We start from the raw sequence: 24,492 nt of genomic DNA, 5'->3' as shown, positions 1-24,492 counted from the left end.
TGAGCGTGGATGGGAACTGGTTTTGTAAACTCCAAATGCCAAGTTAGAGAAGCAGAGTGGGTCTAGGTAGAAACCAAACAGCAGGGGCCCGAAGCATTCCCTCCATTTCTTTTTTCTTCCTCCAACTCCCCCCGCCCCCCCCCCCGCAACCAAGGGTGGCCCCATGGAGGAAGCACCACAGTAGGCTCAGGTGTTGCAGAAAGGCCTTTACTAGGCAGACGGGGGGTGGGGGGAGTCTAATGCCAGGGACCAGGGTGAGGGGAGAGGGCACATCCTCCGGAAAAGCAGGGGCGGCATCCCTGCCCAAGGGCCTCAGCCTGAATGCACTAAGGGCTGGCCCTTCGGACAGGCTCAGGGGAGGTCCGCCCATAAGGGCTTCGGGCCCCTCCTTCATGGAGATGCCATTCCTGACCCGGGGAACGTGGCCCTTGCTCTCACATCTGCCTTGGCTGCTGTCAGGGAGCACTATGGGGTGGGGTAGGGGGCTTGGGAGGGCCCTTCAGGAAGAGAGGGGCTGCATGGTGGAGAGTAGGGAGACTGGGCAGTGTGGTAGACCCAGAAACTTCTGGGCCTTTCAGTGGTGATATCTGGAGGCAATGGGAGATGCTGGCCCCAAAGTCGAGGTGTAGGTCAGAACAGAACAGTTGGATCGAGAGCTGGTTTTACCGTGGGCTCAGCTGAAAGTGAATGGTTATCGTCAGAATTGGAGAGAAAGGGGAGGTATTTTCTCGCACTCTCTGCAGCACGCAGCTATGCGTACGCATATGGTATGCGTTGCCCATGTTCCCGCAGGTGGACCCAGGTGGCTGTTCACTCGCGCGCACACGGGGTCACACGCGCCTATGGGCATGCGTGCAGACACCCACGTGCACGGCAGTACAGACACAATCGTACGCACATGTTTGCGTCAGGCGGGGGCCTTGTGGAACAGCGAGGGGTCTATGGCGGGAGTGTGGTGTGGTTGGAGAAATGGATTCCTTCCTGAATGGAGCCCCTCCCCAGCCCCCGCACGGTGGACACGGGGGGGGGGGGGGGGGGGGGGGGAATTGGTTTCCCTCCCGGCCGCCGCCCCCCCCCCCCCCCCCCCCGGGGGGGCGGGGGGGGGGGGGGGGGGAGGGCAGGTCTGATTTACTGCCCCTTGACCGCCAGAGCCGCCTGCCGCCGCATGTAAGCCAGGATGTCCATCTTGACGGTGTTGACCGTGGTCCGGTGGTACCAGCGCATGATGGGTACACCGTCCGGCCCCACCAGGAACTTCTCAAAGTTCCAGCGGATGTCATGGACCTTCATAGGCTCCCAGAAGAGGCGGCCCGGTGAGCCCAGGAGCTCCGAGGTGGGAGGGCAGGAGTTCTGCAGCGGGAAGAAGAGTGTCAACCCTGCTCGGGGCCCTTCCCACCCTCCCTCTCCAGGCCTTCCGGGGTGGAGGTAGGAGAAGCCTGGCACTGAGCAAAGAGCACCAGTTTTTGAGTTGAAAATGGAATCCCAGGGGCGCCTGGGCGGCTCAGTCGTTAAGCGTCTGCCTTCGGCTCGGGTCATGATCCCAGGGTCCTGGGATCGAGCCCCGCATCGGGCTCCCTGCTCAGGGGGAAGCCTGCTTCTCCCTCTCCCACTCCCCCTGCTTGTGTTCCCTCTCTTGCTGTGTCTCTCTCTGTCAAATAAATAGATAAATAGATAAATAAATAAATAAATAAAAATAATAAATATTAATTAATTAATTAATAAAAAGAAAATGGAATCCCAGGACTGGCTTTGGCTCTAGCAGGTTGTCCCTTCTGGGGCCCTGCTTGGGCCTTATCTATAAAATGGGCTGTTGAGAACCCAGAGTCTGCCAAGCCTTATGGTTGGAATGCGAGATGCCAGGAAATCCCCCCAGGGGCCTAAGGCACGGGCCTTGTCTCCGCATGGGCTGGAGCCAGGAGTGACTGCAGCTCTGTCCAGAACCAGGGTCAGCTGGGCTGAGCACAGCGGCAGCTGTGCACTCACCTTCAGGAATGTGTAGAACTTCTGCTCTTTCTCCCCGTTCACATCGCCTTTCTCAAAGAGTTGGAAATTGGGGACGAAGCCCCCGCCCGGTCGGACATACCTACAAGGAATATTCTTATGTGGGTCCCAAGGAGATGGGGCCTAGGGCTCAGATGACAAGAAGGGACTGAACAGGGCGCCTGGGTGGCTCAGTTGGTTAAGCGACTGCCTTCGGCTCAGGTCATGATCCTGGAGTCTCGGGATCGAGTCCCGCATCGGGCTCCCTGCTCAGCAGGGAGTCTGCTTCTCCCTCTGACCCTCCTCCCTCTCATGCTCTCGGTCTCTCATTCTCTCTCTCTCAAATAAATAAATAAAATCTTAAAAAAAAAAGAAGGGACTGAACAGGGAGGAGGCGCTGGGAATCTGGATTTTATTCCTCACCAGGCAGTGGGAGCTGATGAGTATTGAATGGGCATAGGCATAGTGTGGGTGTGCAAGCTTCTTTTTCTGGTTTGGTACCTTCTCAGTAACCCTGTCCCCTGCCTGCACTCTCCCCACCCACGCCCTCCCCCCGCCATCCCATCATGCACGCACACACAGTCGTCCCTGTGTCCAACCCCTCTTCCGTTCATGCCAGTGAACGGGGTTCCTGGAAGGGGAGCGTAGTTCTTGGTGGCTAAGTACCCATCATGAGTAGGGGCCAATGCAAGAGAGGCCTGGCGCCTCGGCTGGGGCACAGGGGCGTTGTGCTTTCTCAGAGGAGCTTTCTCGGGACACCAAGCAAGCAAGCACTCACTTGAGGCTGGGTAGGATTTCCGAGTTCTCTCCTGGCTCCTGTTTTCCGAATTGGTTGCAGGGGAAGCCCAGAATGACCAGGCCAAATGGTTCAAGCTCTTCCTGTAGTGCATTCAGTTCTGGGCCAGGGAGAAGGAGAGCAGAGATGAAGGTAGACTATCAAGGACTCCTGCCTCGTCTGCACCACTCTACCTGCTCACCCACCGTGAGCTGAAATCACCGAGGCCTGACAGGGGAAGGGCCTTGGCCAAGATTGCCTAGGGAGTGTGACAATGCTGGGATACAAGCCCCATTCTCCTGACCAATCTGGTTGGGTTGGAGGTCTGGGGAGGAAAGAGCAGTACCCTTTCTCAAATCAGGAGTCAGTCAGCTGCCCACTGCCACTGGGCCAGTAGGCTGAGGGCTCCTTCAGGACTCTCAGGATTGAGTTTCTTAGAGCAAGAGCCATACATCCCTGGGCAGAAGGCAGAGGACTTCCCGGCAGTTTGGGAATCGAAGGGAGGCCCTGGCCCAGCTCTCCAGTTCCCTCAGTGCCAGCAACCAGCCCATCTCTTGCACAAACACACTCTGCTCTATTCCAAGGGCTGGACAGAAGCATTCTAGACAAGAGTACCCAGTGCCCACCATCATTCCACTTCCAGGAATTTGCCTGAGACTGCCGGGCAGACATTCAGGGTCAGGTTGCCCTTGCTTCCCCCCAACCCCGCCAGCAGACTGTGCTCAGCCCCACGACATTTTCCTGTGGGTGCGATCAGATGCCTCTGGCCTGCCTGTTCCCTCCGGCTATCTCCTCTGCCCTAGCTCGGCAGAGGGGAGTGAGGATACCAGGATCACGAAACCTGGGTGAAACACCCGGGATTGCCACTGACACACGTACTCAGGGCCTCCGTCTAACTGCCTGGTTTCCAGATGGGGGCCAACAGAAGCACTAGAGCAGATGGGGCTGAGGGCAGATGGGAAATTCTCAGCAGGATAAAGCTACCATTTCTTACTCCACTGGAAGAACACACCAAGCACAGAACCAATCTCCTCCATCCCTCTGCTTTCAGGGCAGTTGGGGTGCCCAGGGATGAAGGGTCACTGGGAATCTTCTAGAACATAATCTGAAGGCAATCAGACTTCAGGCTTATATGGTAATCTTCACGGAAATATTGAAGACAATAGAATTGGGATACAGGGCTTGGAATCTCATGATAAGGGTCACCCCTTCCCACTTGCACCAAAAAAGCTCCTGTGATTAAAATGTGCCCAACTGGCAGAAACAGCCCTACAGCAGGGGAGCAGGGCTGGGCTCTTACCAATGTACTGGCCTGTCAGGCCTCAGTAGCTGGCCACGTTGACAAAGAGGATGTATTTGCCAGCATACTGCTTGAAGGGGACGTACTCCTGCCCGTCGATGGTGAGGGCGCCGTACTCATAGATGGTGCCGCTCACATCAGCGTGGCAGTCCGTCTGGAACAGAGGAAGACCAGCACCAGGGAGCGGTGAGAGTCGGAAGGGAACCTGGGCATCTCCATTTTCGGGATCATGAAAGATACCAACAGGGAGAGTGACTTGCCCAAGACCACTCCGAGAACTGGAACTGGACCAGAACCAAGGTCTACTTCCTTGTGCAAGGGAATGCTTATGAAAGCACTTAATCTGCTGATGAGTGTGCGGAACCCTGCCGTACTGCTTACTGCGACCATTACTTCGCCTCCCGTGCTCGCATGGAAACGTTTGCCAGGCCCGGAGAGAGACCGTGCCGGGACGGGCGGTTGCCTCATCAGAGGCGCTGCTGGAGGCTCCTGGGGCGGCCATCGCAACCAGCCTGGCAGGTGACGATGTGGGCCTGAATGACAGCATTGTGAAGGAGGAACTGAACAGAAAGGAAGAAGGGGCCGTGTAGAGAGGGGTGATTCAGATCTGGAGGACTGGAAAGCTGAGGCTGTTGCTATAAAACAGGGAAGCAGGAGGAGCCAGGAAGGGGAGAGGCCTGCCAGAAGGATTCCGTGTGCCGGCAAGGGGAAAGCAACAGGGCCTCGCCCATGGGACACGTTCTCTGTAAGCGTGCAGCTGGGATGACCGGTATGTCTTCCTCCGTGCCCGGCTGCTGCCCCCGGTCAAATCTAGAACAAGTATCAGACGACGGACTCGGGTGGGGGACCTGGATTCCATGTCCAGCTCTGCCACTAACTCCCTGTGTGGTCTGGGGCTAGCCCTCTCTCTTCTCTGGGCCGCAGTTTCCTCTTTTCTGAGATGAGAACCTTGAGCTGGATCAGCTATGCTCAACCATGATGGCTCACCAGCGTCACCAGCAGTGGGGGAGGAGGAATGGGACCACTGCCAACCAGCAGGGCATTGCATCCCACTCCACTCTACGCCCACCCCAGCTCTGGTACAGGCCATGAAAACCCGGGTCTACTCTTGAAAGGGTGTCTTGGCACCCATCACGCAGTCAGCAGCGGCGATGGTCATGACGGGAAAGGAAGATGATTGCCAGCATTGTATCAGGTCATCTCTGGCTGTGATGGAGGAGGAGAGAGGTGCCAAGACAATAAGCAAATGAAGTGCAAACTAGCATTATAGATCAGGAGAGACAGAGACAGGTGGTGGGAGTTAGAAAAGCAAATCCACACCCTCTCCTCACCATCAGTCCCGGAAGGCTTGCTGTTGAGGTGAGGTACCTGGGCCCAACTGGGTGAAGGGAGTCATCTGGCTGGCAGGGTGTGGCCCCAGGAGGGTGTAGAAAAGCCATCTCAGTCTGGAAAATGTCGTAGGCCTGCTGAGCCAGGCCTTGTCGTAGGCCTCCTACAAGCCATTCCCAGAGAGCTGCAAGCTCTCTTCTTGGCTTCAGGGCCAACTCCCTGTTTTCCATGAGACTGGCATTCCATGCCCCGTGACTTCTGGTGGGTGCTGGAGGCACGTCCAAACCTTAACTCCTCTAGCCCCTGTGCCTCCCTGGCCCCAGCTGGGTCAGTTCCCCCACAGAATACAACCAGAGCCCAACAAACCCAGCCCTGCTGGCCGCAGAGGTCCAGCAGCCGGAAGGCAAGGCCTCCCGGCTCACCCCTCCACCCTGATCCAAAGACAGATTCTGGGAAATGAAGAGAACAAAAGCCAAGAGGAGGTCGAAATAACAGAAGCTTGTAAACAACAGGACGATCCACTTCTGGGCACAGCTTCGGGATGGGGGTGGGGCGAGGGGAATCTCCTCTCACTAGGCTTTTTAGTCTTTGCTGGCCCTGGCGAGTGAGTCACTTTTACTCTCTGAGCCTCAGTAGGCTGACAGGCAAGGATAATGCCACCTGCCTCCCCAAATGGCTGTAAGAATCTATGTGCAAAACAAAACAGTCTTGAAACCCTCTTGGAGAGAAATCCCCACATCAGGAGATAGTGATTATTCTGCCTACAGCTAGAGTGAAAAGCCCTGAGTTTCCTCCGTTATTGTGAAGAAGCTTTGATGGTCCCCAGCCAGTGTAGAGAAGATGATGCTGCAAGGTGTCTCCGGGGGAAGGGATGAGGACAGAGCCTCCAAGCTGTCTACCGGGGCCACTGAGACCAGGGTTGTGGGTTCAGACGGATGGGGGTCAGAGGGTGGCCCATGGTGGTGGAAGCCATGGCCTAGATCAGGACTGAGCCTTAGGTGAGCTGTGAGCTGTCCTTAGGTGAGCTGTGGGCCCCCTTCCCTCCTCTGGGGCCCATGAACGCCAGAGACCCTGCACCTTGAACAGGGAGGCCAGAGGAGGCGGCAGGTGGGGGACTCAGGTGGGGGGTGGGCAGTGCACATGCCCCAGTCCTGCCACGGCTGGGCAATATGGCAGAGTGCTGCTGGCTTGGCAGTTGGAGGGGGTCTCAGCCAGAACCCTGGCTGGCTTGGACTTCTGCTCTTGGACCTTTCTCCTCTCCCATCTACCACTGCCATAAGTGTGGGGTGGTGAAAGGAGCCTGGGCCTGGGGGCGGGAGACCTGAGTTCTGGGCCTGGCTGGGACTCTGACTCTGTGTGACCACTCCTTTCCCTTCTGTGGGGCTCTGGCTGCTCGCCTGTCAGATGGGCTCAGAGTCAGTGTTGTCTTAAGGGCTCTTCAGCTCTGTCAGCCTGCGGTTCCATGATTCTCTCTGCCTCGTTTAGTCACCTAGAAACCAGCGGTTACTAGGATCCCATGCACGTCAGCTGTTGTTACCCTCTCCAGCTTCTGCAGAGTCCTTCTGCACAGCAAGAACAGGGAGCCTGAGTAGCTTGAAGCTGGACTGCAGAGAGGACACAGCAAGGGAAGGAGGATTTCCTTCCTTATCCGGCTCCTCCCTTTGAGCTGGGAGGAGGCAGACATCCTTCCAAGACTGTCCCCTATTGCCCATCCCATTCCTCACATGCCCCACCATCCTACCCTTGGCCCTGGGAGTCGGAGGCAAGGTAGATGGTTGAGTCTTAGAATCCGGAGCTATGACATCTCGACTCTAAGGGCCTGGGAGCAGAGATGGACATGCCCAGACTGTCGTTAGTAAGCAAGTCCTAACCGGCTGCATCTGATAGGATCATACCTCACCCTAAGACTTTTCTAGACCATACCCATCCTGTTCTCTTTGAATCCACCTATTCCTCCCCTAGAGTCCTGCAAAGAAAACACAGCTATGATGAGTTATTCATGGGGTCCACATTCTTCCCTCCAGCCTTCTCGAGTCAGGGCCCAATCTTCTACAGCTTTCCCCAAACTGAGAGTCAAGGGCTGACTCCATGGTGCTGGCCTGCCTACGCCTACCTCTACCCCACATCACAATCTTGAAACTCAGTCCCATCCCTGACCTGGAAAATGCCTTTTGAGCTGGGGATAATGAACAGGGCTGGATACAAAGGAGAAGAGGGGGACGAAATGCCTTCATAGCCATCCAGTTTCTAGGATTACTCCAAAAAGAAACAGACTGAATGGGATTTAGCTGAGGACAGGACAGGATGGGAGGTTAGAAACATGCAGAAGGAACCCTGTGCATGGAATGGGCTAATTGAACAGCAGATAGAACTTTGGAAATAGAATTGGACTCCTAAGATCTTAAAATAAAGACCCAGAAGATTTTTAGAAAGACAGAAGCTCAAAGCTTCTCTTGAGCTTACACAAGCATGTGGGGTGTGTGTGTGTGTGTGTGTGTGTGTGTGTGTGTGTGTGTTGGGAGGGTGGAGACGAATCTCTCTCTCTTTGGGTCTATACCTAAGCCTGGCTTCTGCCTCCCACCCTGCGTGAGAAGAGCGGTCTACTGGGCCCACTTTTGCAGGTGCTATCCTAGGAGATAAGCGTGCTGGGTCACCCCACTCTTGGCTTCAGCATCCCCACTCTAGCTAAGGGTCACACACACTGCTGGGGGTAGATGAAGGCTCAGGAAAATTCTGCCTTTCCTATTGAGCTGGCAGTCCCCAACTTTCTCCGACTACCAGGTTTGCTCAGGCTGCTGTGGGCAGTGGGTGGTGGGTAGTGAGGCTGCCGCAGACAGACCTTCACAGAGCAGCGTGTGGATTTTGCAGTTTCTCCAAGCATTCGCTCTGAAACCATCAGCTTCATTGTGCCCCTCCCCCACCCTCCCCACTCCAGCCCGCCCCCCACAGATGGACAAATGGAGGCCAGAAAGGATTGAGGGTCTAGCCAGGGTCCTGGGGGTTGTGCACTGCCAATCCAGAGTGCTTCTTGTCACAGATCGCTGCCTCTTCTACCAACGCCCTGGAATCCAAGTGGGCATATCTACCTGCATTAATTCCTGGGCTAGAAGAGGCCTCGTCGCAATTCTTCCAGACGGGGACCACCCAGCTCCTTCCCTTTCTCCTTGCCTGTCAGTCTCCCCGGGGAACCTCCGCAGCCAACCCAGACGCGGAGTCTCTAGCCTTTCTCTGTGCCCCCACCCTCTTCAGGCCCTCCTGGAGGGGAGTAGCTGGGGACAGTCTTGGCATGCACGTAGCAAGGCGACACTGAGGTAGCCGTGGGGCAGACGGGGTCAACTCGGCGAGAGTGACCCTCCTCCCTATTCATTCTGCCCTCCCAGGGCACCCAGATCTCCCATAGATGAAACTGCGAAGACACGGGCGCGCCGGGTGGGGGTCCCGGAGGCGGAGAGGGAGGTACCGGAGTTAAGGGTCAGCGCACGAGGTGTTGGCTCTCCTGGAGGGGAGTCCGGGAAGAGAGGTGCCTCGCCACCGACAGGCTCTGTTCGTCCCGCCGGGCCCCCACCCCCGAGGCTCACTCACCTTCGACTTCTCCTGCCCCCGGCCCGGCGGGACGAAGCCAGCCAGGAGCAGTGAGAGAAGGCAGGACGCCCGCAACAGCCGGGCCATGGCGGGCAGGGGGCGCGTCTGCGGTCTGAGCCCGGGCCAGCGCCGTCTGAGGTGTCCGATGCTCTCAGCCACCTTTCAAGCCCTCAGCGATGACCAATCCGCGGCCGGGCCGGAGCCCCTGCAGCCAATCGCAGGGCGGCTGGCATTTCAGGGGCGGGCACAACTTACCCTCCTTCTCCTCCCTGGGCTCCGAGCGACAGTGACATAAGCAAGTCTGGGCAGAAATGGGAGCCGGTCCTTGTCAACCCATGAGGCTGCCCCCTCTTCTTTGGGCTCTAAAGTGCAAGAGGAGGCAGGCACTACGTCCTCCAGCACAGCCAGGGGACAGGGCTTTAAAATATCACTGAAGAACTGATGGAAGCCTCAATCCTAGGAAACATTTCGTACTCCTAGGTTTTGAAACACCCCGTGGTGCTCCCTCTTTCCTCCTTCCTCCATTCCAGTTGAAGGAATGTTGAGGATTAAAAATGACAGCAAGCTCTGAAGTGAGACTGCTAGGAACATTTGCTCCATGCAGGTTTAGCAAGTAAGAAGCACAGAGTGGAGGCACCTGGGTGGCTCAGTCGTTGAGCATGGGACTCTTGTTTTGGGCTCAGGTGATGATCTACCGTGGTGGGAGGAAGCCCCACATCAGGCTCCATGCTTGGGGAGGAGTATGCTTTGGATTCTCACTCTCTGTCTGCCGCTCCCCCTGTGCACCATCTCTCTCTCTAAAATAAATAAAATCCCCCCCCTCTTTTTTAAAAAGCAGCAAAGAGTGGATGCCACAGATTTTGAATGCAGCCCCCTCCTGGAAAGAACACTGGGATACCTCAGCCGATTTGGGAGCAGAAAATACATTTGTTCCCTGTGTAGTCTTTTTTTTTTTTTTTAAGATTTTATTTATTTGACAGAGAGACAGCGAGAGAGGGAACCCAAGCAGGGGGAGTGGGAGAGGGAGAAGCAGGCTGCCCGAGAAGCAGGGAGCCCGACGCGGGGCTCCATCCTAGGACCCCAGGATCATGACCTGAGCTGAAGGCAGACGCTTAACGACTGAGCCACCCAGGCGCCCCGCTTGCTGTGTCGTCTTGAATGTGTTGCTTTCCCCCTCTGGGCCTTGGTTTCCCCAACTGTGTAATGATGGGATTAGCTGATGACCTCCTGATGCCCTTCTGGTTCTGGCTAGCTTCTAAAATAAGTGAGAGACCTAGAACAGAAGTTCCTTGAGAGTAGGGACCATAATCACCACCTGGCCCAGGGCCTAGAGCACAGGTGCTAAATATTGCATTAATCAACCAAAGAATTCATTTCTCTGCTCGGAGATACCATTGATGAGGTAGGCAGCTCTAGGTCTGGGCTATCTTGGTATGATCCTGTTCATAGATAGGGGAATGTGTTGGGATCAGTGCTTCCCAAATCTGCCCGACTACCAGAGTCACCTGGGAAGCTTCTAGTCGATTCCCAGACCCACTCCAGAATCACTGTATTAGAATCTCTGGGGGCAGAGGCTGAGAATCTGCCTTCAGACACGTTCCAAAGGTGGTTCTGAGGCAGGCGATCCTGTCTTCTGGCAGAGAAGTGCCCTGAGATAGCATGCCTTTCCTCTGACTGGCGATATTGTCCCCGTGGGAATTTGGAAGTTCTCTCTCAAGTCCCACATTCTCCATAAAGCCTTTCTTCAAACTACAGCCTGTTGAAAGGAAGGGAACCTTGAAGTCCAGAAAGTCTTTAAGTGAGTTAAAGCGCAGAAGTGTTTGAACAGCAGCTGACACAGAGCATGTGCTCAATAAATGTTATTCAACCGCCTCATTTCCCTGAGGCCTAGAGATGAAGAACAATCTGCCCAAGTTCCCACAGTAAATCGGTGGCAGAGCAGGGACCAGAATCAAGATCTCTAGACTCCAGGGCGCCTGGGTGGCTCAGTTGGTTAAGCGACTGCCTTCAGCTCAGGTCATGATCCTGGAGTCCCTGGATCGAGTCCAGCATCGGACTCCCTGCTCAGCAGGGAGTCTGCTTCTCCCTCTGACCCTCCCCCCTCTCATGTGCTCTCTCTCTCATTCTCTCTCTCAAATAAATAAATAAATAAATCTTAAAAAAAAAAATCTCTAGACTCCAGTCTCAGGCAGTCTTCCCTTTGTTCTGTTGTCTTTTGAAGGTCGTATTTACCCAAAGATACAAATGTCTGTACACCTATCAGTTTGTCAGAAATCCATTGTTCATTATCCTCAGTAGGCATCTAGTGACCCTCCAGATATGTTCCTGGCACCATGTTAACACCATGAGAGACGTCAGAGAGTTTTCTGGAAGTTGCAATCTCCATCCTCAAGGTGTGTCCCACAGAGCCAGGAGTAGGAGGAGGCCAGTGGCCACCTAGGGTCTTGCAAGTGCTCAACTGGCAGCCGAGAGTGAGAGCCTCCTTCAATTTTGCACCCTATGTGCCTGACTTGCCTCATCCTAGTCCCAGCCCTGGTGTTCAGTTTCTTTGGGGGAAATAAGAAGGAGTCAGAAGCCGGAGGCTTGCTGTGGGGCCACACACAAGTTACTTTCCTTCTCTGGGCCTCAACTGGTCCAACTCTTAATCAAGAGTCTTTGGCAGTCTCTCGGTGATGGTCTCTGCGGCTCTACAGTTCCAGAAGGGTCTAAGGAAAGCGTGTCTACAAGAAACTCATGAGTACTGGCCTCACAGACAGGTGGGGGGACCGCTGGGGGTCAGGGGAACATGGCGGGCACTGCAGACTGCCTGCACACTACTTTCAAGAGGGCTGAGCCTTGGCACCAAGAACATGAAGACAAACATGGAAATAGTATGCCCCAGTCTTTTCACTGCCCACCTTATGAGCTCATTTAGTTGATTTGTTCCCAGAACCCTATGTTTTGAAAGATGTTATTCTCCACCAGGCTGTTTCCTCTTGGCCCCAGGTTGAAGTCCAAATTCCTTAGTGCTTTAGACAATGTCCTCAAAGTCCAGCCACACTCCTCTCATTCTCTCTAGCCCAGCTGTACTGGGCCTTTTTCTCGTTCTTCCAACATACCTGATTCTCTCTTACCTCCAGGTTTTGTCTCGGCTCTTCCCTCCGCCTGGAGCACTCCACATTCTCTCCCTAACTGGTTCACTTTCACCATGTTTCAGGTCTCCACTTCTGTTCAGGTCCCCTTGCTTAAGTATTGTTCCTAGAATATTTGATACTTTCTATATCAACCCTTTGTTGTCCTTTATCATCATTTCTTTTTTACTTTCTACACCAAGTCACAAGGGCCACAAAGGCTTCATTCCCAAAACTTTGCACAGGGCTTAATACATAGTAGATGCTCAGTAAATATTAAATAAATGTCAAACAAAACACTATTTAGCATCTAGAATAAGCAGAGCTTCAGGTCAGCATGTGCTAACAATTTGAGCCCACAAAACTGGTCGGATTCTAGCAGCTAGGAAGATCTGAGACATGTGAGTGATGCGAAGTGAGCTTATCACAGGAGAGTAAATGATTTGCATTGGGTTTCAGGAAAGGAAGGGTAGAGACAGATGCTGTAGAGGAATCAGAAGCCAGTTATGCTTCCAGCCCGAGAATGTGCTCTACAGAGTCCCAGACAAGTGGGCACCCAGTGCCTCTTCATTTTTTTTGGAGACATACACAGGGAGCTTACTACTTACCTGTTTGGTGGGTAGGTAGGGACTACAGATGACTTAAAGAAGGTTTTTTTAAAAAGTGCTGATGCTCTGTGTCTTTGAGGAAGACAGAACATGAGTTAATAAACAAGAAGGGCTGTAAAAAGCCAGAACAATGGAAGCCAGCCTTATCACTGCTGAGTAGGCACTGGACTTGACGATGGGGTCAGCCAGCCCAACTGATGGGTCGAGATGGGGGCAATAGAGGGGAGGCCCAGCCCCCATCACCTCAGTGCCAATTTCAAACAGTAGCCCTGTTTTGCAATCAAGAAGAGATTGCAGAACCCAGGTATGGCCTGTTGCTGCTGGTTTTCTGACTAACTGGCTGACCCAATCTCAGAGTCAGCCAGGACACAGGGAGTCCATCAAGAGGAGACGTAGCTAGAGCCTTGACTTTTGAAACCAGGGCCTTTCAAACTCAGGGCCTTAGTTTCCTCATCTATGGAATGAGGAGTTGGACAAGTTGATCTCAAGGGCAAAACTGTTGGACAGTAAGAGTAACCGCCAGCATTCACCCAACATCCTACATGTCCCAGGTATTGTTTTAGATTTATTAACTTTTTGAAAAATCCCTGCAACCTCATGAAGTAGCTAACATTATTATCCCCATTTTGCAGATAAAGAAACTAATACATAGAGAGGTTAAGTAATTTTGTTTAAGGTCATGCAGTTGGTAGATGGTAGAGCCAGAATTCTGACCCAGATGTTCTGTCTCCAGAGACCTTGCCGTTGATCGCTCACCTGTGTTGTCCAACATGGCAGCTACGAGCCAGGTGTGGCTAGTGAGTGCTTGGAACGTGGCTAGTCCACATTGAGATGTGCCACCAGTATAAAATACACATGGGTTTTTGAAGACTTCATATGAAAAAAAAGAATGTAAAATATCCCAATAAATGTTTATATCATTACATGTTGAAATGTTCATATTTTATATATTGGGTTAAAGAAAACGTATTTTTTTAAAAAGACTATTTATTTACTTTAGAGCTAGAGAGAAAGAGAGAGCGAGAGCCTGTGAATGGTGGGAGGAGCAAAGGGAGAGGGACAAGCAGACTCCGCGCTGAGTGCAGAGTCCAATGTGGGGATTGATCCACGACCCTGAGATCATGACCCAAGCCAAAATCAAGAGTCAGATGCTAAACCGAACGAGCCACCCAGGCACCTTGAAAAAATATATATATATTTTTGAAGATTTATTTGACAGAGAGAGTGAGAGAGAGAGAGAGAGCACAAGCAGGGGGAGCAGCAGGGGGAGAGGGAGAAGCAGGCTTCCTGTTGAGCAAGGAGCCCAATGTGGGGCTCGATCCCAGGACCCTGGGATCATGACCTGAGCAGAAGGCAGACACTTAACTGCCTGAGCCACCCAGGGACCCCCTGAAAATATATTCTTGAAGTTAATTTTACCTCTTTTTACATTTTAAAATGTGACTGCTAGAAAACTTTACATAGGCAACTGATGTTATATTTCTACTGGACAGCACTAGTTTAAGCTATATAATCTTAAGAGATTGGTAAAGGATTATGGTTGCCTGTGAAATCTTGGCTTATCACCTGAGGTCCCCAAGACCATTTCTAGGTTCAGTGATTCACAAGGACTCATAGATCTCAGCATATAGTCATACTCATGCTATCACTTATTATAGTGAAAGCTCACAAAGCAAAATCAGCAAAGGGAAAAGGTGCATGGGACAAGCTCTGGAGGAAACCAGGAACAAGCTTCCAAGAGTCCTCTCCCAGTTGAGTTACACAGGATGTGCTTAATTCCTCTAGCAACGAACTGTGACAACACATGTAAAATGTTATCTGCCAGGAAGACTCATCAGAGACTCAATGCCCAGGGCTTTTTCTCGGGGCTAGCCATGTAGGCATCCGCTGTTTCGCATGTACCAAAGTTCCAGACTCCCAGAAGGAGAGCAGGTGTTCAGCATAAACCACATTGTTTGTATCAACAGTTTGGGCACAGTGACCCACTCTTACCAATTCTGGGAATGGTGGAAATTCTCCTGAAACTGAAGTTCCCAAAGCCAACCAAGGGCCAACTGTGCAAACAGATCTTTCTTTTTTTTTATTTTTTATTTATTTATTTTTTAAAGATTTTATTTATTTGACAGAGAGAGACACAGCGAGAGAGGGAACACAAGCGGGGGAGTGGGAGAGGGAGAAGCAGGCTCCCCACAGAGCAGGGAGCCCGATGCGGGACTTGATCCCAGGACCCTGGGATCATGACCTGAGCCGAAGGCAGTCGCTTAACCAACTGAGCCACCCAGGCGCCCAACAAACAGATCTTTCTAAGCAGAGCAGTCCTGCTATGTTTACTCTTTTCTGCAGATCTCCCAATTAAACTTGACCAGGACCTGGCCTGGCAAGTTTGACCAGGTTTGTTGAGTTTACCTGACATGAAGTGAATGACTCCCATTTGCTCCAAAGCCTGTTTAGTGGGAGGGAGACTTTTAAAAAGGGGAAGAGCCCCTCTTAGAGACTATCTCATTCAACCCTCTCATCTGAGAGGTTGAATGATTTGTTTAAGGTCCCACAGCAAATACAAGCATCTATAAGGGTGACACCTAGGCTAAATGCAGCTGCAGGCTTTCAGCCAAAATGCCCCTTCCATTCTCTTGGATGCCCTTACATGTTGCTAGAACCCCAAACTCTTTTTCCCATTTCTTAGTAGTAGGGAGTCCTACCTATGTCTCTGCTGGCCTCACACCACCCACCTCTATCCTTTCTAGGTTATTGTTGGGCTGGGAGAAACTCTAGTGCTGGAAGAGCAGTAATAACCCTCATAAATAATCACTTACCAGTGAACAACCCACATCCTACTTCCTGTGAGTTAACTAACAATGCACAAAACCAATGAGGACTGGAAGGAACTGGTAAACTCCAGAGCAGAACAACAAGATGGGGTAAGTAGCTTATCCCTGCCCCTCCCCCACTGGCTTCTCCCAACATGACCACAGCTAACAAATGGCCAGGTCAGGTCCATATCATTCCTACCCCTTCCCCAACTCAGAAGGTTCATGTCAAGGGGGCTTGTGAAGTCTACTTGAGAAGGTTTTGGAGTGACAGTCTGGAGTCCTGGTCCTTTCTCAGTATGTGCCATAGACTAGTCCCTTCTCTCTGATCCTTGCAGTCCCTCCAATTCAGAAATGAGGAAATTAGAATTCTGGGGTTTTGTCCATCCTGGTCAGTCTAAGAGGGTGCAGCTTCTCATGAACCGAACCCAGGGAGGAGTCCATGATGACAAATGGGGTGGTGCCTAGCAGAATCTGGGCTGGGTTACAGGGCGAGGGGTACTGTGGGTAAATCATATGGTCTCCTCCTTCGTGGCTTTTGTCTCTCTCAAATGGCTATTTTGATTTGAAATGCTAGGACACGGGTAGTTCAGAGTCTGCATATAACCATGCCCATGCACATCTCCCACAAGGTGAAGAGGTTGGGCCGAAGTCTCTAGGGCCCTAACCTTATTCAGACATACTCTAACACTACCTGCCTGGGTAACTTCAGCCAAAGCAGATTCACCCCTCTGGGGCATGACCTTCCCCTGGGAGGTGTTAAATGGGGTCAACGCCTTCTGCCCTGCTTGCTCAGTAAGCCTTTTAGAGGGCTCTGATAGAGTGTTGGAGCCGAAGGATGCTAGAACATGAACTTCAACAAGAACTGAGGAGGGTTTTTTTCCTTTCCAATTCATTCTTTCTCTCTAGAGCTATGCCTTGTCAGTGCCTTTTCCTCATATTACTGAACTGTTAAACTTACTAAACCAAGTATTCCATAAGCACATTAGTAAACAACAGGTGTCTATTAAGCACTTACCAGGTGCTATGCACTGTCCCAACTGCTGAGGATTCAGGGACTCAGAGTGAATGAGGAGTGATTCCTGCCCTCAAGAGGCTCACAGTTGGGTAGGGAGGTGACCATAAGCCGACTGTGCAGGGTGATGGATACTCTCACAGGGGAAGTGGCAATACAGAGTGAGAAGCTGAACTCAGCTCGGTGGCTGCAGGGCTGACTTCCAGGTAGAAGTAACTAGTAATCTGGGAAGGAGTAGGAGGACTCCTTCACGATGAGTGAGACACAGGAGTGTTTGGAGCCGGGAGCCGAAGGAACCACTGGCTCAAAGGCTGACTGGCCTCTTCCAGCTTTGATACTCTGTGTTCTTCATGGCTAAAGCAGAGAGCTCAAGGTGAAAAGTGAGGAGAGGTAAGGCTGGAGAGGTAAACAAAGGCAGATGGAGATGGGCTTTGATGACCTTGGACTCTATTCTGAGGACAGCAGACAGAAGCAGCCTCCTTCCCCACATCACTTTGTTTTGTTACTCTTTTATTACTTTTCACAATTTTAAGTGAGCTCATTCATTTATTTATCTACCTATCTAAGTAAGGTCTATCCCATTCTCCCAACTCCAACGTAAACAACATGGGCGGGGGCCAGGATTAGGGAGAAGGGATGAGGTGGAGGGGGAGAGGGGAAAGGCAAACATGTTTTAAATACCCATTGGTTGTGCTAAACACAGTGCTAGGCACCTTCTCTGATATTCTTTGAGGAGAGCCCCATTATTACCCCCATTTCACAAGGGAGGAAACGGAGACTCTGAGGGATGAATTACCTGCCCAAAGTTATTAAATGTGTCTAATGTGGAAATGGATCTTCTCTCCATTATGGAAGAAGGGCGACAGAAGGGGACAGGAGAAGAGAAAGGAAAGAGGAGGAGAGCCATGGCAGGGAGAAAGAAGAAGGGAGTAAGGTGTGGGGGCCCTGGCGCTCTGCCAGGCAAGGGCAATGGGCCCAGAGTTGTCCTTGCATCCCAGAAGGCTGACGGGGGATGTTTATGAGAAATCTCAACATTCAGAAGGAGCATGACCTCCCAGCCTGCCTGTTCCTGCCTCGTGACTGCTCCTGGCTATAAACAGCCTGTTTACTAACTCCAGAAAACTGGCTCCTCTACCACTTAGCTTTATCTCCTGGGATAGACGGGCTTGGAGAGCACGGGGTGCCTGGCCAAGAGTGTCCAGACTGGCAGAAGCAGCTGCTGGAAACTCAATGATCCTTAAAGAGGTGGGTCAAAAGAAGCCACAGAGAGCACACATTCTGTCTACATCCACCCCCTTGCAGAATTGTCCAAGGCTGCATGGTAGGTTAATGGGCCCGAAAAACCCTTGACCCGATGGCTGCCACTTCAAGGGAATTAAAGTTTGACTCATCTCATTATTTTTCCTAATGACCACCATCATTAGAGCACTAATGGTGAAAACAAATGAAATGGTGGTTATAAAGGCACTTGGCAAACTGAACCCCCCTGAGCACTTGAGAATTTGTTTCCAGTCCGGTCCCTCATGCTCTCCAATTACCACTGTCCCTACTTAATCCCTTAGGACAAACTAACACAAGGAGACACACACACACACTCACCCACCACACACCAGGTCTCAGCTGTGAAATGAGGGTCGTTATTATTTTTTTAAGATTTTATTTATTTTTGAGAGAGAGAGAGAGAACGAGAACGAGTGTGGGGGGGAAGGGGCAGAGGGAGAAGCAGACTCCCTGCTGAGCAGGGAGCCCAATGTGGGACTCAATCCCTGGACTCTGGGATCATGACCTGAGCCGAAGGCAGATGCTGAACGCACTGAGCCACCCAGGCATCCCAGAAATGAGGGTTATAATAGTACCAACTAGGTTGCTGGCAGGATTAAATGAGATACTTATATGAAGTTTAGCACCATGCATGGCACCTCCATGTGCTCAGTCAGTGTTAGCTACATCCATGCCGGGTGTCCCTTGAGAAATTCCATTAAAAACTTCCCATGGCAAGTGACCTGGAACAGGAATATTTTTGAATGGGGGACAAGAGACATGGCAGGTATTTACTGGGTTTTCATAGTCTGAAAGACTGGAATGAGAACACCAAGAACCCTGGGGAATTTCTGGGAAAGGAGGGTATGTCCAAACACAAGTACTGGATGAAATGTCTTAGGACATTTACAAGTCAGAAAGAACAGAAAAACACCAGCTTGTTCCAAGGCAAGTGGTAGGACACGGTGACCTTTCAAGGACACAGGAGCTTGGCTATAATTGAAAGCTGTTGAAAACTAGCTAAGCTCACAGGGCTCATCCTGCTGGTTGTCCCTACAGAGTTGGTGAGTGCAGAGGATCCCCCTCCCCCCGCCCCCTTGCACTTCCAGAAACTTCTCCCAGTGTTTCCATTAATATTGACTTACCTTGAGTCTTGGAATATGTCCCTGTCTCTTCCATTCTCTCTTATTCTCATTGGACCTATAGATTTTTTTAATAGTTTGAGAATTTTCATTCACATAATATATGATTACATTCCTCTTGTAAAATCAAAACTTGATAACTAAGGCAAAAATCCCATTCCACTCCTTCTGCTTTCCATTTTTGTCACAACTCTTCTCCTCTAGCATAATTAGCAGTCTGTTTATCCTTCCGGAATTTTCTCTGTGCACCCACACCCATCACTTAAAATACGTACGTGAAAGCATTTTTTTGTTTGTTTGTTTGGCATTTTTCTCCTTTATTTTTTTCATGGCACATTATTATTGTGCTACAATTTGCCTTCCTCGTCCACTGTGTGTTTTAGAAATCTGTCCATGTGAGCATTTTAAATCTACTGAATTATTAACCCCTACACAATGTGGACATTTTATGGTTTATTTGCTCACTCCTCCCCTCACGCATCCTTTCGCTGTGACAGCCAATGCTGCCTGAACATCCTTCACACATCTTGTCACAGGTGATTTTGCTTCTCTATGACAGAAATCTGGCAGTGGAATTACAAGTTATCAGGGTATGAACGTCCCCTGCTGAATCTTAAGTATAAATTCTCCCTAGCCAGTTCCTGGGGCAATTTCTTGTGATTCCCAGGTACCATATCTAAAGCACAAGCTTCCTACTTCCAGCTCCTCAGTGAGCATCTCCACCCAGAGCTCCCTCAGGCCCCTCAATCTCACATAAGAAAAGTGACGTCATCTCCTTTTCCCTCCCAGCAGCCTCTCCTCTGGAATACACATCCACATTCTCTGCTACCCAAACCTGGAACTTTAATCATAGCTTTCCCTTCTCTCTCCCCAACATCTGATGAAATGTCAAATCCTATGGATTTTCCCTACCTAGTCTCCTTGTCCTCTTATGCAATGCAATAACTTCATCTTGATAAAGCACAGGTCATGTCATTCTCTTTGGTTGGTTCCCCCGATTACAAAATCCACTAGGATCTCCTTGGCTTGCTATTCCCAGACTTCTCCAATCTGGTTCAGTCTTCTTCTAGTTTTGATCTCCTCAGATTCCTCTTCTTTCACCCTCCAGGCACAATGATCACCTTGCATTTGCAAATGTCCTGGTATTTCTTGACTCCAAGACTTTGTTTCCATGTTTCATCTCCTAAAAGTCTCTTTCTGACCTCTGCCTGTTGAAAGTCTACCATCCCTATTAGGTCCTATCAACTGACTTGAAGGATGTGGATTCTAGCATTCTTCTACAAGTAGCCAATTTCTTAACTCTCTGACCATTAATTTTCTTTCCTATAAAAAGGATATAATACCTTCCAGGTCTATGGGGGAACTTTTTTCTTTTTTAAAAAAGATTTTTATTTATTTGAGAGAGACAGAGCACACAAAGCAGGGAGAGGGGCAGAGGGAGAGGGAGAAGAAGACTCTCCAATGAGCAGGGAGCCCAACGATGTGGGGCTCACTCCCAGGACCCTGAGATCATGACCTGAGCTGAAGGTGACCTGAGACTGAGCCACCCAGGTGCCCCATATGGGGGAATTTCTAATAAATGCATATAAAGCACTTAGCACAGTGCCTCTTAGAGAGTAAAAGCTAAATAAACCTTAGCTCTTAAAACTATCAAGTCTCTTTCATAAAGCCATTCCTAGTCTCACTACAAAGTGACTTTCCTGCCTTCCTGGGCTCTCTCTATTCTGGTGGGCATTTAGTCACTCAGTTATTTATGTATAAATCTGTCCTCACACCTGATAATGACCCTCTGAGGGGCAGGGATCCTCCCATTTATTTCTGCATAGTATGCCAGCCCAGTGCCTAGAACTGAACTGAACATGGGGAGAAAGTTTTACTGCTGTCAACTTCGGAAGCGCAGGGAAATGAAGCAAGCAAGCTGAATGGAATCAGAAGACAGCTTTGAATCCCACCTCAGCACTTACTGGTTGGTGAGAATGACTCTCCTCACACCCAGTTTCCTTACGTAGAAAATGGGGAAAATATTAATATCCACCTCACAAGCTTGGGGTGAGCTTATATATGCCAAAGAACTTTCTAGTTGTTTTTTGCTTTTAGAGCTTAGCTTGTCTTCTCACAGTAGCTTGCTTCCCCCTTGTGGATAAAATTCAAACTGCATATTAAGCTTATAATCTAGAAGCCAGAGGTTATCTCAGCATCGTTTAGATTACTGAAAAACTGAAAACAAACCAGGCCTCCAAATAGGCGTTTGGCTAAATATATTGTGGCATATCCATAAAGAGGAATATTATCAAGCCATTTTAAAATAATGAAATAGATGTCGATGGTGTACTGCTAAGTAAAACTCTAGTTATAAAACATATAAACTACGCCCTGTTTTTTGTAAATATCTATGCACATATGAAAGGATAACCCATTAAATGTTAATAGTGTTTACACTGGGTGGTGGAATACAGCTGCTTTTCACTTTCTTTACAGTTGTATGTCCGATTTCTCACAATAAGCATGAATTATTGCTATTAGAAAAATATAGCTCCTTTGGGGTGCCTGGGTGGCTCAGTCGGTTAAGCATCTGCCTTCGGCTCCGGTCATGATCCCAGGGTCCTGGGATCGAGCCCCGCATCGGGCTCCCTACTCAGCAGGGAGACTCCTTCTCCCTCTCCTTCTGCCTGCCGCCATGCCTACCTGTGATAGCTCTCTCTCTCTGTCAAATAAATAAATAAATAAAATCTTAAAAAAAAAAAAAGAAAAATATAGCTCCTTTAATCGTGGGGGAACCTGTCAGTAAAACCAGATACCTATAAGTTACCTGTTGTGACAAGCCAAGCTGATTTGGGGAGTATTCTGAATCATATTTTTAAAAAAGATTCCATGCTCCAGGACAATGCACACACACCATAAGCTGATGCTAAAGTCACCCCGGGACACATGGGCCTCTGAGAGTGGCAGCGTCGACAGTCATTTATCTGCTCCTTGGGTCTGCTCCAGGAGCTCAGGGGATAGGAAGAATCTCCTGGGGCAGAGGGTAGGAAAAGTTCCTGGAGGAGATGGCTTAAGTAAGTTTAATAGATGTTGGTTCAGTGTTTACTCAGCATTTCTCAAAGACTCCACACCCAAGGGCCACTTCACGGACATCCAGAGCACATAAAAACTCTACAGTTTAAGTGTTTTAATAATCACGACTTAAAACAAAATTTAAATGATAAAAAAGTAACACTCTCATATCATCAGCAGGAAGGGTGATGATACTGTTTTCAGTCTTTAACCAGGCAGGGCCTGTATATCTGGCTCTATGAGGGAAGGTCAGTTTTCAGCTTCCAGTTTTGTTTTTTTTTTTTCTTTTTATCATATTAGAAAGTCTGAACTTAAAACTGTACATCAGAAGTCACTGCAGAAAACAGTATGGTGGTTCTTCAAAAAATTAAACATAGAATTACCATATGGCCAAACCGTTCCACTTCTAGGTACATACCTAAATAAACTGGAACGAGGCACCCCAAAACTTGTGCTCTTAATCACTGAGCTATACTACTTCCCCAGGTATCCAGAGAGTTTTTAAAACTTAAATGACAAAAACTGACCCCATTAGTACCAAAAGGCAAGTGAAAATCTAAATGACAGTTACATGCAGTGGCTCTGGGCAGAATAACCATTTACAGAGCCATGAATACATGGGGCAAGCTTAAAAGGCTTGGTGCCTTTGGTGCAAACATCATGATGAATTTACAAGATTTCCATGGCTTGCAGATATTATCTTGAATCTTCAATGTTCTGGACAGAAGAAGGGCAGGAGGACACTGTGCCATAAACTCTGGAGTGTAGGTCAACTCTGCTGCTTACACCAAGTCTGTGACTTAGAATTCTGAGATCACGGTCCCTGTTTCATGGAAATGAGGCTCTCCTTGTGCTCCTTCTTCAAGAGTTCTGAAGGGTGCCAGGACAGCAATACCTCCTTGAGCATGGGAAATTGGTGGGCTTTCCTGGAGGATCCCCAAGCCACTTGAGCACTGGTGTGGAGGAGTTAGAGGGCTGGACTAGGTCACTACAAAAACCTCTGCTTAGACCAGGCTATTGTGCAATGTTCTTCCCGAGCTGACAATCTCCACATGGGGGTGAAATCTGGGGGAAATTCAGTACTTGTTTGGTATCTTCTATCTGGGTTCAGAAGGTGGGTAAACCCTGTGAAGAAAGTGCATGTGGGTTCCCTTCAGCTGCATGGCAGAGACGTTCCTGGGGTAGATGACAAATGGACCACTGGGTCCTCAGAACACTTGTCCGAGGATACACTAAAAATACCTGGTGGGTATCCTTCCAGGCTGTTCCTCCCACATGCTTCTAAAGCCTGAATTTTGGAACCTGTTAGATGATAATCAAAATGGACACAACTTGAGATTTTCTTTCAGGGGTCAGTAAGACATCAAGCCCTATCACTGCCCACCTGCTCTCCTCCCATTACATTCTCATGTCGCTGCTCTTGTGACTTTCCTGTACTCCCTTCACTCTCAACAACAGGAGCCCAGTTCCTAGTGCTTTACTGATGGTGTCTTGTACTAACCTGGTGGGACGGGTGCTTCTCCTACTCTTCATTCTTGTCCCTCTTTTCAACTTCAGTCAAAAATAATAATAAAATAAATAAATAATAAAATATGTTAAAAAATAACTGCTACATCCATACAATGGAATATTATCCAGTGACAAAAAAGAAATGAGTTATCAAGCCACACAAAAACATGGTTGCATCTTAAATACATACTGCTAAGTGAAAGAAGCCAAATGGAAAAGGCTGTATACTGTATGATTCCATTGATAGGACTATGGGCAAGAAAACTATACAGACAGTAAAAATATCATTGGCTTTCAGGAATTCAGAGAAGGGGAGGGGAGTTGAACAGGGGAAGTACAGGTGATTTTTAGGGTATGAAACTATTCTGTGTGACACTGTAATGAAGAATATACATGACACTGAAATTGTAAAAACCCATAGAACTTAGCACAAACCATGAACTTGAATGTAATCAATTAAAAACATAATCTGGGCAGTAGGAGGATTTCAGGATGGAGTTTAGGCTTTGACAAAAGAATCTAACTGTAGCACACATGTATGAAGTAACCTCACTACAGGGGGTGAGGGGAAAAAGTATTGGCCTAAATTAACTTGGGAAATGGGTGGAAGAGTAAGACTAGAGGCAAATAAACACTGTACCCTAGTTGCTAATGTTGTTTTCCACAGAGGTACAAGATAATAATCCTGAACCACTACACATGTATACTGGAATTGAACAATTAAATAAATGGGTGGTAGATGGGGGAGCCAGGTTTCTCATTGTTGGAGTGCCAGGTTATAGATAAGTACGTGGGGAAGGTTAGGATGGTCTACATGATACTGGATTAGAGCTGGAGACTGTGAAATCATGCTTAGTGACGGTGGGTACAGATAGATATATACAGAGATACTTACAAGTTTGTGGATATACAGGAGTTAATATAAACATATTTCTTTCCTCTCTCAGCTGACAGGGCCTAGAAGCTGTGATGCTCCAGTAGCAACAAGCATTCCCAATCCCAGATCTGGTTTCCTTCCCCT

At 49.6% G+C, this 24,492-nt stretch overlaps 1 protein-coding gene across 1 annotated transcript; it reads right to left on the bottom strand.

Annotated features, from left to right (window-relative positions):
• Positions 1–191: 191 nt before the first annotated feature.
• Positions 192–9,122, bottom strand: LOC118006667 (glutathione peroxidase 3-like). The gene is made up of 6 exons (XM_034999398.1): positions 8,967–9,122; positions 4,056–4,209; positions 2,759–2,876; positions 1,984–2,083; positions 1,115–1,350; positions 192–1,034 (listed from the first exon to the last, which is right to left on the bottom strand). The coding sequence occupies exons 1-5, from the start codon at positions 9,051–9,053 to the stop codon at positions 1,129–1,131; spliced, it is 681 nt and encodes a 226-aa protein (XP_034855289.1). The 5' UTR covers positions 9,054–9,122; the 3' UTR covers positions 192–1,034; positions 1,115–1,128.
• Between the last annotated feature and the right edge of the window lie 15,370 nt (positions 9,123–24,492).

The sequence above is a fragment of the Mirounga leonina genome, unplaced genomic scaffold, assembly GCF_011800145.1.
Source record: "Mirounga leonina isolate KUSES-001 unplaced genomic scaffold, KU_Mleo_1.0 Mir_98, whole genome shotgun sequence".
Lineage (NCBI taxonomy): Eukaryota > Metazoa > Chordata > Mammalia > Carnivora > Phocidae > Mirounga > Mirounga leonina.
Note: the sequence above shows the minus strand (reverse complement) of the source record. Positions and strands in the feature narration are given on the sequence as shown.